A 13,792-nucleotide genomic window follows, 5' to 3' on the forward strand; every position below is an offset into this window, starting at 1 on the left:
CGCGATGCTATCGTGAATAATTTGTATGCTAGGAGGCCTCTCTAATAGAATCATAGGTTCATGGCACAACCTAATGAAGATGGAATTGAAGTAACAAAACAAATGGGGTATTATTGATCAAAACTCGCTATCTAAATGCTCTTCTTCCGCTCTTCCCACCAACTATGCAACGGCGGAGCTCCCGAACATATGATGTTTATCGGCGTCTTCAACAGAAACCGATCGATGGCTTCTGGTGGACCAACGTCGAGATTGTCGAGTCGAAAGAGAGTCTGACCGTTTTCGCGTAGCATGGAGGAAAAGTTTGGTACTATTTCTGGGACTGCCAACAACTTGTAGCCCCTCTCTAGGAGGCCAGTTCCTGTCATGGCGTCGATCACAGCTTTTGCTGGTTCAACTTTTGAAACGATCAGTCCTCAGTCATAGATAATAGCTGGCTGGAGTATGGTTGGAATGCATGACTTACCCATGCCGTATTTCTGCATCTCTCGTTCAGTCTCGATGATCCGGTATTTGGTGAATAGGGAGTCCGTCGTCTCCAGCTTTCGTGCTTGGATATGCATGTTGAGAAGGTTCACCTCGAACGGTCCACCATGCGTGACCCACGCAGTCCAAAAGTCTTGTTTTTGAACCTTTTCAACATACTGAACCAGATCCTTGATCATGTTCTTCTCGAAAATCCATTCCACACTCTCCAGGTTCCAAAAGGCGGGTCCGAATGAGTCCATCGATCGATCTAGAACGTTTGCTGCGGCGCCGATGAGTCTCCGCATGAAATCGTCATTGGTCATTCTCGACCTCCAAATCGTAGGGTCCTTGACGTAAGCATCAAAAGTTTGGCGCATGCTGAACGGCTGCACGGCGATAGCCTCGGAGTCCAGCCAGAGCGCGTAGTCGTAATCGAGCTCCAGTGCTGCCGACATCTTCTTGATTGTCTGGTATTGGTATTTTCCACGTTCTTTTAGAAGCGCCGACGTATCATTGCCTGTGATTTTCCCCGTCGTCATGGAGTGAAAGACGGGGGGTAGAATGTCGAACATGTTGATGATGTTGATTTTCGGTTTCGGCCCGTTGATGTTCATCGCTGGCGTCGGGAAAATGCTGTAGGTTGGCCCACAGGGCTTCAACTTTTTCATCGCATCTTGGAACATTACGACCTCATTTGAATCTGACACGATGACGTGGAAATCGATTTTTGACTGATCTGTACAAAGGCACATATAAGACTGCAGGAACTCCATCGCAAGAGGCATGTGTCCACTCTACGCTCGATTAGCAATTATTATCTCTTCGCCTCCAATGACCGGAACTCACAAATGTTGGGAGAATGACGGCGTACTTCATCTCCTGTAGCCTATATGATTCTGATGTTTCGTTCTTTTTCGATCCAAGATAATACATCTCATCCTCTTCTTCGTCAATTGCGCCATCTTGGTTATACGGATTTGTATGACTTGTTTGCGTTCCAGTCCTTTCTCCAGATAAGTCATAAGAGTGATTATCGAAATGTGGCCACAGAGTATGGCTGAAGAACACCACCAACACCACAATACCACTCAGACAGCTCAAGTACAACCACCGAGCCTCTCTGGCCGACGGAGGAAAAGGTTTCGTCAGTATCATGGTGTGCCGTCGTCCATTATCCTCCCACAAAAGGATGCATCCCAAGGAAGTTATTCCACCAAAGTCAACTGTTCGCCGGTTGTTGGGACGGCGCTCACTTCCCCTTTATACCATAGCCACCAACATGCCTGTTCTACGCCGACCGGGCCAGTAGGTTTCTGCAGCATGGTCCGCCTATCAACTTACAAATGCTTGTCCGATTTCTAGTTCAGGATAGATAGACTATGTCGGAGGGGCTATGCCTTATCGTCAGTTCATCATAGATGCCGATAGACATTGACTGTTTCGAAAATGTGAGTTGCTGGGGTTCAACTCATGATATTAACTTTACCGCTGAAACGCTCGCCCTCCGTAGAAGCCGTTTGGATGGGTCTATGCTAGCCGTGATTGCGTCTCCCCCACAGGCGAAATATCCGTCCCTATTGCCACTTGTCATGAGCTGGACCATCGGAACTATGTACAACTGAAAATGACAGTCCGTGGTGATGGAACTCAGGGTCCCCCCATGTTGTGTCGCATCCCTTTGCCTTACCGGGTTGATTTTAGTCGATTCTTGCGGGGCTGCTAAGCTTCAGAACGCCCCATCCGCGCGGCTACCCCGTCGCTCAAGCATCCACTTGCCCTCCCGCCGGAAAGCTTGTCTGATACTTGGTCGCCGCAAACAAGCAGAGGCATGCTAGTGACGCTCGGTTTCCCAGACTGGCGGGCTAGTGTGGATGGAACGGAGGATTGATGAAACCCATCATCGGTGAGGTGTCTTCTATCATCTTGTAAGTCATCTGAACAGTTCCATGTTGGCAGCGAGATCACTACGACGCAGCTTTGGTTGTGTGGTCGTATCAGTGGAGATGAGAATTGTTTGGTGACATGATGCAGAAAGGTTTACGCGGAAAATTTGATGACGTGAGAAACGAGAGCGAAGGTTTGCTCATCTTCAATCTGTTACTTATGAAATGCCGACAGCGGCCATTCAATTTCCCTGGATTTGAGTTTCTGCTCGCCGTTCGGTTTGCGCCGGTGACCCTTGACGCCCTGTACCTAGTGGTCCACTCACATTCGACTGACAAGTGGGCATAACAAAGTCTGAAGAAATTAACTCCAGAGTTTGTGTGACACTAAGAATAATACAGCAACTGGAAGAGAGCAGCGTCGTAATCCACTGTAAACTGCGTACAGCTCGTATCGTCAATTGGAGACAGCACACTTAACTACATGATCCGATAGGATTTCATAACTCTTCCCCACCTCCGTCACCGACTCGCTCGGAGTTTCCCTTTACTTGGAGATAGCGCTCCTTTACTGACACGCTCTCGTACGCATCATGGCCCCCAGCCTTCTGATACCAGTAAGCAACCACGGCGTATAGACATTTGTTGCCCGAGCCCCAGTCATTGGGCTTATACTTCTCAATGTAGGCCTCGAAGCTTTTGTGAAAAGGCACGTCATCGCACACGTGAAAGCGACAGACTGATGTATGCCCGTTAGCATCAAGCTCAATGTAAGGTTGGCAGGCATAAGCGCTGTCAAAAGTCGGAAATGGCGGTTCGGCCGCCCACGCGTAGCCCACATAATCTTCTGAACCGGTGCCAAAGGTTGACGGGAACTTTTCGCCGTCGACGAAGAACTTCTCGTCTCCCTCGCCCCACCACCAGTCGATAGACTTGTCGCCGCCGACGCCGTACCACCAGTCCTTTGATGAGACCTTGGGATCTTTCCAGCGGTTCCACACGTGCATCTGCACGCCGCAGAATCTTCCAGGGCCGTTATCTAACATTAATAAAGGCCAGTCGATTTCGCGGCCTTCTGTTTTCGGCTTCTCGAGAAAGGCATCTCGGTGCCACTTGGCGTGGAACCGAAGCATGTGCTTCGCAGACTTTTCCAGTGGGCGGTGGCAGATGGTGAAGAATAGCTTCTGCTCCTTCTTGCCATCATTGACCAGCTTGATCTCAGCGCGATCGGAGAATGGCATGAACCAGTGACTGTAGAAACCACCCCCGTCTGTTGAGCCCTGAGGCAAGGAGCGGTAGGTCTGGATGCCCGGAACGCTACCAAAGAAGTCACCCAGTGGTGCCCAGACACTTGAAGACTTGTCATGATCCCAAGTGATCTGGATAGCGAGCTCCCGGAGAATCTGAGCGACGTGATGAGAGTCCTGGACAAGGTCCAACGGCACCACGCGCATGCCAGTGATTGCTCGGTTGCCCGTCAACTCCCGAACAGTATGGCTCTTACCCGGTTTGATGGTGACAGTTAATGTTTCCATCGTGTCGCCCTTTGACCGAGGCAGTGCGGACCAACCACGTTGACTCAGTTGGCGGTCAGCTGCGGCCAACGCCAGACAAGCCTCCCGATCAAAGTTGCCGTCAAAGTGCGGAAGGGTAGTGTGTTTGGGGAATGAGGTGTAAGTGAAATGATAATACGCTCCCCAGCCAGGTCCGAGGCGGATCTTGGCATACTTGTTGTACGGAATGGGAATGAAGCAGTTACGTCCTCTTGACAGAGTGGGCGTTATCGAGGGGAAGTTGTGTGGCATCCCTTGAAACCGATCGAAAAGATCCCGGAAGGGCATGTCCACAACAGGCTTGTCATCGTGCTCGTCGTCAATGAAGATCTGGATACGGCCGACATCCGGCATCGCGGACCAGGTCCGCCAGATGACTCCTGGACCCTGCTGCTCAAAGGCGACTACCCACTCGCCTTCTTCGCGAATGATGCCTCTCCCATCGTCGTTGGCGTCCCAGTCAATGTACTTGTCTTCCTTTGGGTCATAGCGTGAGGCCCGGTCATAGCTCGACATACACCCGCCGCGCTCTCCGGGCAATGGGGATTCAGCAAGACGTTCAAGGTCGTAGAGCCGTCGCACGAGGTCGGGATATGTCAAATGCATTGTTGGAAGCGAATTTTTTTTTTTGGAGGAGACGATCAAGTCCTGGGATTCGGGGATTTGAAATTTCATTTCCCCGATTCGAGACGCCGCTGCGATTCCTCGACGTCTTATAAATGTTGGGGTAAAACTGCAAGGCCAGCTCTGCATGACTAGCTTAGAGTTTGTAGCAGGTCAGGATCGGCCCCTTCGTTCTGATTAGACTCGTTCTTTGGTGTTTATCATGAAACATGTCGGTGTTTTCCAGCGGCCTCGCTTCTCGTTTCCAAGCGTCATTCGATCGTGTACCACATGTAGTAATCGGCAAGGCAGTTCCTCACGTGTATTTTGCATTCTACGTCCGATGTCTGACGATCAAGTCCAGGCTGGTTGTTCTCAAGGATTTGCATGGAAGCGCTGCTTCTGTTAGACGTTTAAATGCGAGGTTGGCAGCTTTCGTGATAGGGAGAGAAATCGCGGTACTCGTTGCGTCCTTGCTTCTGAAGTGACGCAATGATTGCAAATTTCTCTATTATATTGTTTCTAAATCTTAAGCCTTATTTCTTGCGGTGCCTAATTTCGGGGCTGCTGTCTTATTCGAAAGTCCTCTGCTTCCACTACAACGTCGCCCGTCCATGATGTGCACGAGACATCGTTCGCCCAGACCTTCTGATTGATAACATAGCAGTCGAGAGCCCTTTAGCCTTATGAAATCAATAACTCAATACCAAGTTCCTGCTGAAGGCGCCTTTTGGCACACTCGAGAAGCTGGAGACCATCATAACCTGAGCACTCGCGGCGGTAGGAAAGAGCGAGCATGCTATGCCAATAAGCCGAACCTTCCGCCATTCTTTCTGACAACACTCCCCCATCATATTCATGGTGTACCGAAGCTCTTCCATACTCTTTTGCCAATTCCAATAGTACAGGGCACGTGCATTTGGGGCTCCACCGGTTACACGCGAGGTTTTTCGCGAGGTGAACTCAATGGTCTCGACAGTCGCCGCAAGATTCGGAAAACCGTCGTAACTCGGAAGTTCTTTGTATTTGAGTGGTCCAAAAAGATCATGAATCAGATTCACCTTGAGATATTGCACCCGCCGAAACTGGCGTAGAGGATAATAATAACAATGTGCAGGCCCTTCGACGAGCCAGCCACATGTCTCAACAGTTTCGGCAAGAGGGTTTACATCGCAGACTTGTCGATGACGAGCACTTTGAGCGAAGGCATACGTTCAAAATTTCGTTGTCGGGTAACTCGCAATGGTAAAAGTGCGCCTCGACAAGTGAGGGGTGATAAGGGAAACTGTCTCCCTCGAGTCTGAGACAATTTCTCAGTGCCAAGTGCTTCAATGGAGGCAGATGACGACAGCATTGGGATCCAAACCGGTATAGTGTATGATTCATAGCAGGAGGTATCGAGGCTCTTCAAGCCTTGTAGCTTCAACGAGATTGACTTGGCAAAGTCGCTGCAGGTGACATCTTCATATGCAAATAGGCCCTTTCTCAACATGCGATCCCATTCAAGTCCATCATTGGGGCTGTTAAACATTTTTAGGTGTTGCATTTCGTTTTGGTACCTATGCCAGGGTGATGCACTCCAGAGTATCCCCAAAGCCAAGGAAGCCTCGCCCAGAAATAGGGTTCTTGTAGAGAACCTCGTAACTAGCTCCTAATAGCCGCCGATTCCCAGCTTTCGCTTGACTGACGAGGCCCGCTCCATTGTCCGGTATATATGGCATTTCTTCGTGTTCGATAGGGCAGCGGTTCCCGAACTGGTGCGAAATTCTCCAGTATCGATCTAGTAGTTGGGTCGAAGTCTCGTATATGCACTCGGTCTTGTAACTAGGGAAAAGGTCGTCCTCGACAAGCTTCTCTGCAACGATGAGCAGCAGCTCATATGGCAGAAAATTCAACGTGAACGGAACCATCCCATCTAACAAGGTATTCTGACTCTGCGGATGTGAATGAAAAGGTTGCATTTCGGTGATGTGTCTTGAGATCCGTGTGTTGGTTCTATTGCAAATGGTTGGCTTTTTATGTCGACCTTCAATAGGATATGGGTGCCTCTATTTCAAGCTGCAGGAGGATATGTACGTCCTTATATCGGAAAAGATGAGTACAATAAAGAATCATGCTCTGACTTAACCCTCAAGAGTGCTGAGCTCTTTCCGACACATACATAGTTGTGCAGGTTGCCTACGGCGGCCCTACACCCTGAGGAGGAACTCTGTTGATGTCTACATAACAAGGTTCAGTACTTCGACTACTTATTACTGATACCCTTTGATCGCAGTTGATCCCTATTGCAGATGACTGGGGCATCGCCTTTGCCGAGACTAGATGGCAACCTTGAAGGCTTAGAATGCGTCCCCTTGAGATGCCATCTCCACCGTTGTTCTCAATCGCAAGCAAGCCCACTAATAACCCATGTCTTATGTGCATAGATTTGGTGAATTATGCTCTTCGGATGTTATCATTGATACAGGTATCTATTGTCGAACTAAATACGGTGTCCATGGCAGCCAGTACATATCCTCATCGGGGCGTTCCCTCGAATCCTTCAACCAGACAAACCCTGCAACAAGACGACGTCAAGTTCCTCTTTGAAAATCCCGACATAATCCAGTGCAAGCTTGCGCAAGAAGCCTCTCTCTTCGTCCGTTCTATACGCGTCATCATTATCATCAATGACCCGAATGTCAAGAACTCTGACCTGCCTATACACATCCCGACATTGTCTGAACAGGAACTTGAGCAGCATCTCCATCTCTTCCGAAATCGTCTCCTCCGAGCTTAGGGAAGACGAAGAAGACTCCGGCGAAGCAGATTCATCAAGTCCGTTCCATCTCCCATCCTTCGTCAGCAGCCGAGGCACATGTCTAAGGTCAAAGATGCCATCGAGAAGCTCAATCGTCTCAACAGTCTTTCCAGCCGCGCAGCCGTCCGTTTCGCCGCACATGAGCTCGAGCAGACTCGTCACCTTGAGGTGCTTTACCACCCTGAGCCCCCGCGCCTGTAGAGGGTACGCCAATATTGAGAGATCCCTCGTCGGCCAGGGCGACGAGGCTCCCATATCGTACCAAGTAAACGTCTCCAACGTGTCTGCAAACGGCGCAAAGGCGTGAGCGTCGTTCGGGAGCCCCGTTTTCCATCTCGCTCCGATGGTAAGGGTACGCAGCGCCGGGAAGCATAGAAAGAAGTCCTCTTGTGTACAGAAGCTGCCTGTGGAAAATTCGCAGCCGTAAAGACACAGATCCGTGACCCGCGGCAAGGCGGGTATACCGGCCTCTATGAAGTCGTAGACCACACAGCTCAGGCATCTCAACACTAGACGCTCGAGACCCGGAAGCTTGGGGATGGCACTGAACCAGTGTGCTAAGGGCCGTGGATATCGCCGCCTAAGCCTCCTACGTCGCCGGAGAGCTCTAGAGTCCTCAGTCGAGTCAGTCCGGAGGGATCGGAGAGTACTGGTGGCACACTTAGCCTCATATCGTAGTCGTGATCATAGCCTATACGCAGTTGCATAACCCTTTTCTGGAGCTCGGCTCCTGATGACGTCAGTGTGGTTTGTAGCTTGCGTGAGTTTATAAACCCCTTGCCATCCGTGACGATGATACGTCTGTAGAGAAGCTCGGCACAGATATCGTAAAATCGGCCGTTGACCCGAGCCAGGCTGAGTGTATCCTCTCTACTCCGTGGGCCCTCGGTATTGAGATGCTCTTCGAGGGCTACGGATCTCCGGTAATGTCCCATGTCGCGCGAGGACGCTTGTCTATATTCTAGCACTTTGACATCGTCGCCTGGAAAGGGGGGGAGTTCGTCAACAAGGTGGCCGAAGATAAGAAATAGAGTCTCGGTGGGAAGCCGGTTGATAGACATCGTTGTCAATGACGACTAGTTGCTATTAACCTCTTGTTTCGTGTCTAGCGCCATTCTCGTGAGTGTCGAATCTGCTTCAGCTTGCCGTTGGATAGATTAGCATGTAAACCGATATATATAGAGGCTTGGAGTAAGATATCAGTTGGAATCACTCGCGCGGGAACCGCCCTGACGTACTATCAGCTAAGCGTTTTTCCGATAGCAGCTCGTTGGCTTTAGGGGGGAAGAAGATGCTTTCGAGCTGCCATCCGGGTGAAGACAAGACAGGTAGGTACCCTCAGAGCAAGAGATGCAGAGATTGAACCCTCGCTGGTCGTCGAAAAGCTTATCCTGACCATCGTTCGGAGATACACTTGGGCACAAACAGTGAAAAAAGTCTTGAATAGCGTCTACAGCCCTTCAGGCGAATCAACGCATGGAATTAAGTTATCCAATGAGCCAGACCCTCAATAAACCCCCGGAATAATAGTCCACTTCTTCCCAACCTTTTCCTCCCCAAACTGCCCAACATACCACCGCCTCCCGCTCCTCGCCCTCGGAAACATGACAAAGATCTCATTCAAAAAGAACGCCCTTCCGGGTACGCTCCACCCGCTCGCCATCCAGAACCCAAACCACTCCACCCACTCGCAAAAGTAATGCGGGTACAGCATATACCGAAACAGCATCGTGTCAGGCAGCCGATAATGCTTATCCACGCCCTTTGCCATATCTGTATTACCATCCAGCTTCTGTTGCTTCGCAATCTTGGCCTGGCGCCGCTGCTCCGTCCTGCGGATCTCGCGCAGCTCCTCGTCGTGGAAGTAGTTCAGCGTCAAGCCGACGTGGAAGACGGCAATGCCCGCGGCAAACTGCGCGATGCCGCCGCGGCCGAGGGCAGAGTCCCATGCTGAGGCTGTGGTAGGGCCGTAGGCGGCGAGGTAGCTTCCCAGGCATGTCGCATTCATGAGCTGGAAGAGGACGGCCGAAGAGGCGACGACGACGTGGATCGGGGACATTGAGGGTTGGAGGATCGGAAATAGGACGGCACGGTAGGCGTAGTGGATGGTCTGCGGTGGCGCCCACTTGTCAGTCGACGTAGATCTAGTGATAGGCAATCAGGAAGAGGGGCGGGAGATCGTACAAATAACCCAGCGAGCACCTTATTCTGCCACGGCAGATCGTCAACCCCGACCTGTCGCGGCAGGGTGTTCATGATGTACAACAACGTCGTGACGCCCGGAATCTCCATCAGGAACCACGCCAGGCGGCCGGGGATGTTGAGGCGGCTCGTGACCGAGGTCTTGCCCATGCCGTACCAATTGATGACATACTGCAGAGAGCCGAACTATATAAACATCGAAAAGTCAGCAAAGGTTAGCCACGATTGTTTTGACCAAATGGCTCAAGGGAGTTGTTGTTGCATACCACAGGCCAGGAAAGCTGCCACACAGTAGTGATAGTCTGCCAGTTCTCCCGCGTCGGCGGGAGCCACCCCTCAATCAGGGGCATTTTCGGTTCCTTCTCGACTGGTAAAGAACGATCCAGTTGCAGAGAAATAGAGGAAATAGAGTAGCAGAGAGTAGAATGAGTCAAGGGAATACAGAAGAACAAGGTATTGTGGCGTGGTGCGCTTTCCCTCCTTCCCAAGCTTTCCACCGTTGATTGTAGGTATGTGGAAAGTGCGACACAAAATCAATGACATCAAGCAGCTTGGGTGGAATTGGCGGCGGGAGCTCCGGGTCTTGGGCCTGCGACGCGTTGAAGCCACGGCTTGCCAGACCGCTTTCCCCATTTGCCTTAGCAATTGGTAGGGTTGCAAGAGCTGCTCTGCAAATCGGGGAGGTTCCTGAGCATCCTGTACAGCTACCCCTTGCAGCCTCCACCACAGCTTCAGGAACATGTCAAAAACTACGGAGTAGAAGTCCCTTAATTATTTGTTGACTTATTTCACAAGAATATTTAGAGATCCCAACATAAGCTGTAGGGCCATGATTCTTCTTCCATTCATCAGCTATCGATCCTATAAAGCCACTATTTCCAACGCCGCCCGCTGAGAGGAAATGTTTGTACAGCAAAAAGCTTTGTCAACTCTGCTTGTCAGAGTCGAAGTCTGTCCATGCTCTGCGCAAGAATTCAAATGACACGAAAACGCCGCAATCATAAAAAGCACCGGAGCTTCTTCTGCTCACATTACGATGCAATCCCTTTCCCTCCCACCTTGCGAACTTCCTACAACGCCGCCGGGTCCCAGCACGCGCCCGCGACCGCCGCCCATACCTGGCCGCGAGGGCGACAGCGGGAATGACGGTCCAGCACCCCCATTGCCTTGTCTATTGACAGGACTGCTCGCATGATGGTGAGGGTGCCCAGGAGGTGGTTCATACTTGGCAGCCGCCTGCGCCTGCTCATACGTCGGCGGGGCATCATCCATGCCTTCGTCAGCCGGCCGATTCACGCCTTGTCGACGAGCAGGAACCGTCGGCGGAACCAGTGGTCGCACCAGCTGCGGCGGTTGCCCAGGCTGCCGACCCGACGTGGGCGGTACTGCAGCACTGCTCACATTAGTGCTAGAGTTCCGACGGCTACCGCGAGAAGCAGTCGAGTTGCCATTGCTGTTGCTGCGTGCACCGGTGCCGGTTCGGGCAGCCTGCCTGTCGGCTGCACGTCTAGTCGTGGGCCCTTGTTGCAATCTGGCCTGCTGCTCGATATACTGCTCGCTAAGCTGACTCTCGCGCCGGCGAGCCGACTGCTCTGCCCGATGGCGTTGTTCTTCCTCTTCCTGTAACTGAAGCGCGAGGGCAAGATCTCGATCCTCCTGCTCATGATTGGGCGACAGGGGCATCTCGTCACCTTGCGCCGGAGCCTCGAGATGCTTGTTGCGGCCGCGGCCGGGCACAGTAGTCCAGCCCCCTTCATTGGCACTACTAGTGTCGATTCTCGGTCGGTTATGGGCATTGTTCCTCGAAGTAGGTTGTCCCCTGGAGTTCCCTTGCGGTTGCTCCCCGCCCACGATCCTGAAATCGCCAGAATAGTATTCCGTGCGTTCGCCATTCACGTCGGCTAGGGATTCCCAAACAATTTCGTCGTGTGTGGCGTAGCCTGCGTCGGTGACGAGGACCAGGAGTTGCTGTGTAGCAGGGTGCCTGTACAGCGTTGAAAAGTGATCGTTTCTAAACAGAATGGCAAAAGAGCCGGGCTTCATGGCCTTTGTGATGACCTCGAGTCCAGATGGCGTTAACTGTGTGGCTGAAGTCTCCAGAAACGCCTTGATCGACTGTATGTCTGAGTATACCAGCTCCTCCTCTTCCGTCAGTTCCCCCAACCTTTCCTGCAGCTCCTCGTCTCGGAACAGGAGCGTCTGCACGTCTTCAAAAGAGGCGGCCTGGCGCTCAAAAGCAGGGTAAGCCGGATCATTCTTAGTGGGCAGCCACCCGTGGATAAGCGGAATAGCAAAAGCAGCATAGAGCGCCATCTCTCTAGTGTCTTCGAAGGTTCCAGGAATCAAGTCGTCGCGTTCGGTCGGGTGCAAATGAGTCAAGGAAGTGCGCTTAAAGGCCTTGATGATTTCAGGCGTGGGAACGAAACGTGGATTCACGTTCATTCCTGTGTGAAGACCCTTCAAAAAGGCATACAACTGAGATACATCAGGCAAAGCTTCTTGTGTTCGCCTCATCAGCTCATCGACGACCGCGTCCAGTAAGTACCCGAGACTGATTTGCTCTCGAGAGCGCAGGACTTCTATCAAGGCCGTTTCTGATAGAGACGATGGAGTTGTAAGTGTAAGCGCGTTGACCAAGGCAAGAAGAGGGCAAGGGCCATTAGCATTCTGTACGAGGATGGGCGAAACTCGCGGGTTCTGATCCGCGCTGTGATCGTGCCAACGGACGTTCTTGATCTGGTATGTTTCGGCCTTGCCGTCTACAGGGCGTGGGGGTTGGCGCGGAGGTTGCTCTTCGTCGTCGTTCCGCGGAGGCAATGCTGGCGCTACCTTGTCGTCGGAGACCTGATCGGGCCTGTCGTGCGTTTGATTCGGCATTTGCGATCTGCCCGGCGGAGGGCCAGCGGGCGGCTCGACGTCGATGAGATTCCAATCATCCATAGGCCCGTCTTCGACTGTAGGAGGAGGGATAACGGAAGCGGGGGCGGGGGCCTTTCCCTTGCCCTTGTTCTGTCCGCCTTCGTCGTCCCAGGCATTCTGGTCTGCAACTGCATCGTTGGGAATGGAGGCTACAGGTAATTCCAGTGGTTTCTTGCTCTGATTCTCCGGCAAGTCGTCCCATGCCGGTGAGGTAGGTTCTGAGGGGAGCGATAGCAGTGCTGGAGAGGTCGAAATAGCGGGCAATTTTGGCTCCTGCGTTGCAGCCCATGCATCGCGCTCAGACTCTCCGCTATTTTGAGTACGCAAAGACTGCTGGGCGCTGGCGGCGGCAGCTCTCTGAGCATGCTGGTCGAGGGCAGGTTGCCATGGATTATTACTGATCTCGCCGGTGCTCATCTGCGAGAGCGGCTGCGCCGGAGGCATCGTCGGGGTCCCGTTGGTGGGCGGTGATGTTGGATTTGAGTCGTCGCGGACTTCCTTGCGCTTGAACGGGTTTGTGTCGGACCGTGAAGGTGGCGCTCCTGGCCGTAATACCAATGGGATCTCGTTGGACTCGCTTCTTGTCTCGCTGGCGATTTGAGGTTGGTGGCCGTCAACGTCATTCCATACTCCGTTGGTCATCTCGGGGGCCTGTGCCGTGACCCCGCCGGGCTTCAGAGATTCGGGAACGTCTTGGGGTATTGATTGTTGGTTCAGAGCTGCAGCGCCCCTTTGCTGAGGAGCATCGTCCCAAACACTGTCTACGTCGGAAGGAGAATCGGTTGCGCTCCAAAGCTCTTTCCGCATGTCTTCAACCCGCGGGACAGCAGCGTTGGTGTCGAGGGAGGTCTCGTTGGGGACGGGCTTGCGGGTAACCATGTCGACGAGGGTCCCGAGGTCTCGGACTTGGGTGGTTGTAACGGAATGAATTCGTGAGAGCGGCTGTCGTTCGTCGCAAGCAAATAGAAGCAACGCGAAATCAGAATATCTTCGATTTAGGCGAAATTCTGCGGCTGGGAGAGCTGCAGATGTGGTCGAGGGTGTTCGGCGAGCGGCTAGGCGTGAACGAGGGCGTAGGTGAAGGTGAGATTGAAGGTCCAGTGGGTGTCGTCATTCGTAGTGGGCTGTGAATAGAAACCTCTCAATTATTGCACTGGAAGCGATCAGCGGCCAACAAGAGACAATCGACCAACGGCAATACCGGAACCGTTTGGCAGAATGGGTAATCAAACGGCAGGCTCTTGAAGCCCGGTGTATCCCGAACGCTGTGAAATACAGGCTGCCGAAAAGGATGAAGCCAAATGTCTGGAGGTTGCAGGAAAGAGAGTCTGAGGAACCTTGGAACGGAACTTGCTGGGAAGCCA

At 52.4% G+C, this 13,792-nt stretch overlaps 4 protein-coding genes across 4 annotated transcripts; 1 reads left to right on the forward strand and 3 right to left on the reverse strand.

Annotated features, from left to right (window-relative positions):
* Nucleotides 1–131: 131 nt before the first annotated feature.
* Nucleotides 132–4,510, reverse strand: CLUP02_01757 (uncharacterized protein; the record flags this gene model as incomplete). Its single annotated transcript, XM_049280794.1, has 11 exons — nucleotides 132–388; nucleotides 467–1,262; nucleotides 1,315–1,691; nucleotides 1,748–1,781; nucleotides 1,847–1,903; nucleotides 1,964–2,086; nucleotides 2,156–2,184; nucleotides 2,241–2,432; nucleotides 2,510–2,661; nucleotides 2,758–2,782; nucleotides 2,869–4,510. 11 exons carry the CDS (start codon nucleotides 4,508–4,510, stop codon nucleotides 132–134), a joined length of 3,684 nt encoding a protein of 1,227 aa, XP_049136751.1.
* A 227-nt stretch (nucleotides 4,511–4,737) lies between these two features.
* Nucleotides 4,738–6,044, forward strand: CLUP02_01758 (uncharacterized protein; the record flags this gene model as incomplete). Its single annotated transcript, XM_049280795.1, has 7 exons — nucleotides 4,738–4,991; nucleotides 5,091–5,126; nucleotides 5,175–5,597; nucleotides 5,658–5,758; nucleotides 5,825–5,882; nucleotides 5,928–5,961; nucleotides 6,015–6,044. 7 exons carry the CDS (start codon nucleotides 4,738–4,740, stop codon nucleotides 6,042–6,044), a joined length of 936 nt encoding a protein of 311 aa, XP_049136752.1.
* Nucleotides 6,045–7,049: 1,005 nt separating this feature from the next.
* CLUP02_01759 (uncharacterized protein) lies at nucleotides 7,050–8,242 on the reverse strand (the record flags this gene model as incomplete). The annotated part of the gene is made up of 2 exons (XM_049280796.1): nucleotides 7,050–7,912; nucleotides 7,969–8,242. 2 exons carry the CDS (start codon nucleotides 8,240–8,242, stop codon nucleotides 7,050–7,052), a joined length of 1,137 nt encoding a protein of 378 aa, XP_049136753.1.
* A 2,293-nt stretch (nucleotides 8,243–10,535) lies between these two features.
* Nucleotides 10,536–13,307, reverse strand: CLUP02_01760 (uncharacterized protein; the record flags this gene model as incomplete). Its single annotated transcript, XM_049280797.1, has 1 exon — nucleotides 10,536–13,307. The coding sequence occupies one exon, from the start codon at nucleotides 13,305–13,307 to the stop codon at nucleotides 10,536–10,538; it is 2,772 nt and encodes a 923-aa protein (XP_049136754.1).
* Nucleotides 13,308–13,792: the final 485 nt, after the last annotated feature.

This window comes from Colletotrichum lupini, chromosome 1 (assembly GCF_023278565.1).
Source record: "Colletotrichum lupini chromosome 1, complete sequence".
NCBI classification, from domain to species: domain Eukaryota; kingdom Fungi; phylum Ascomycota; class Sordariomycetes; order Glomerellales; family Glomerellaceae; genus Colletotrichum; species Colletotrichum lupini.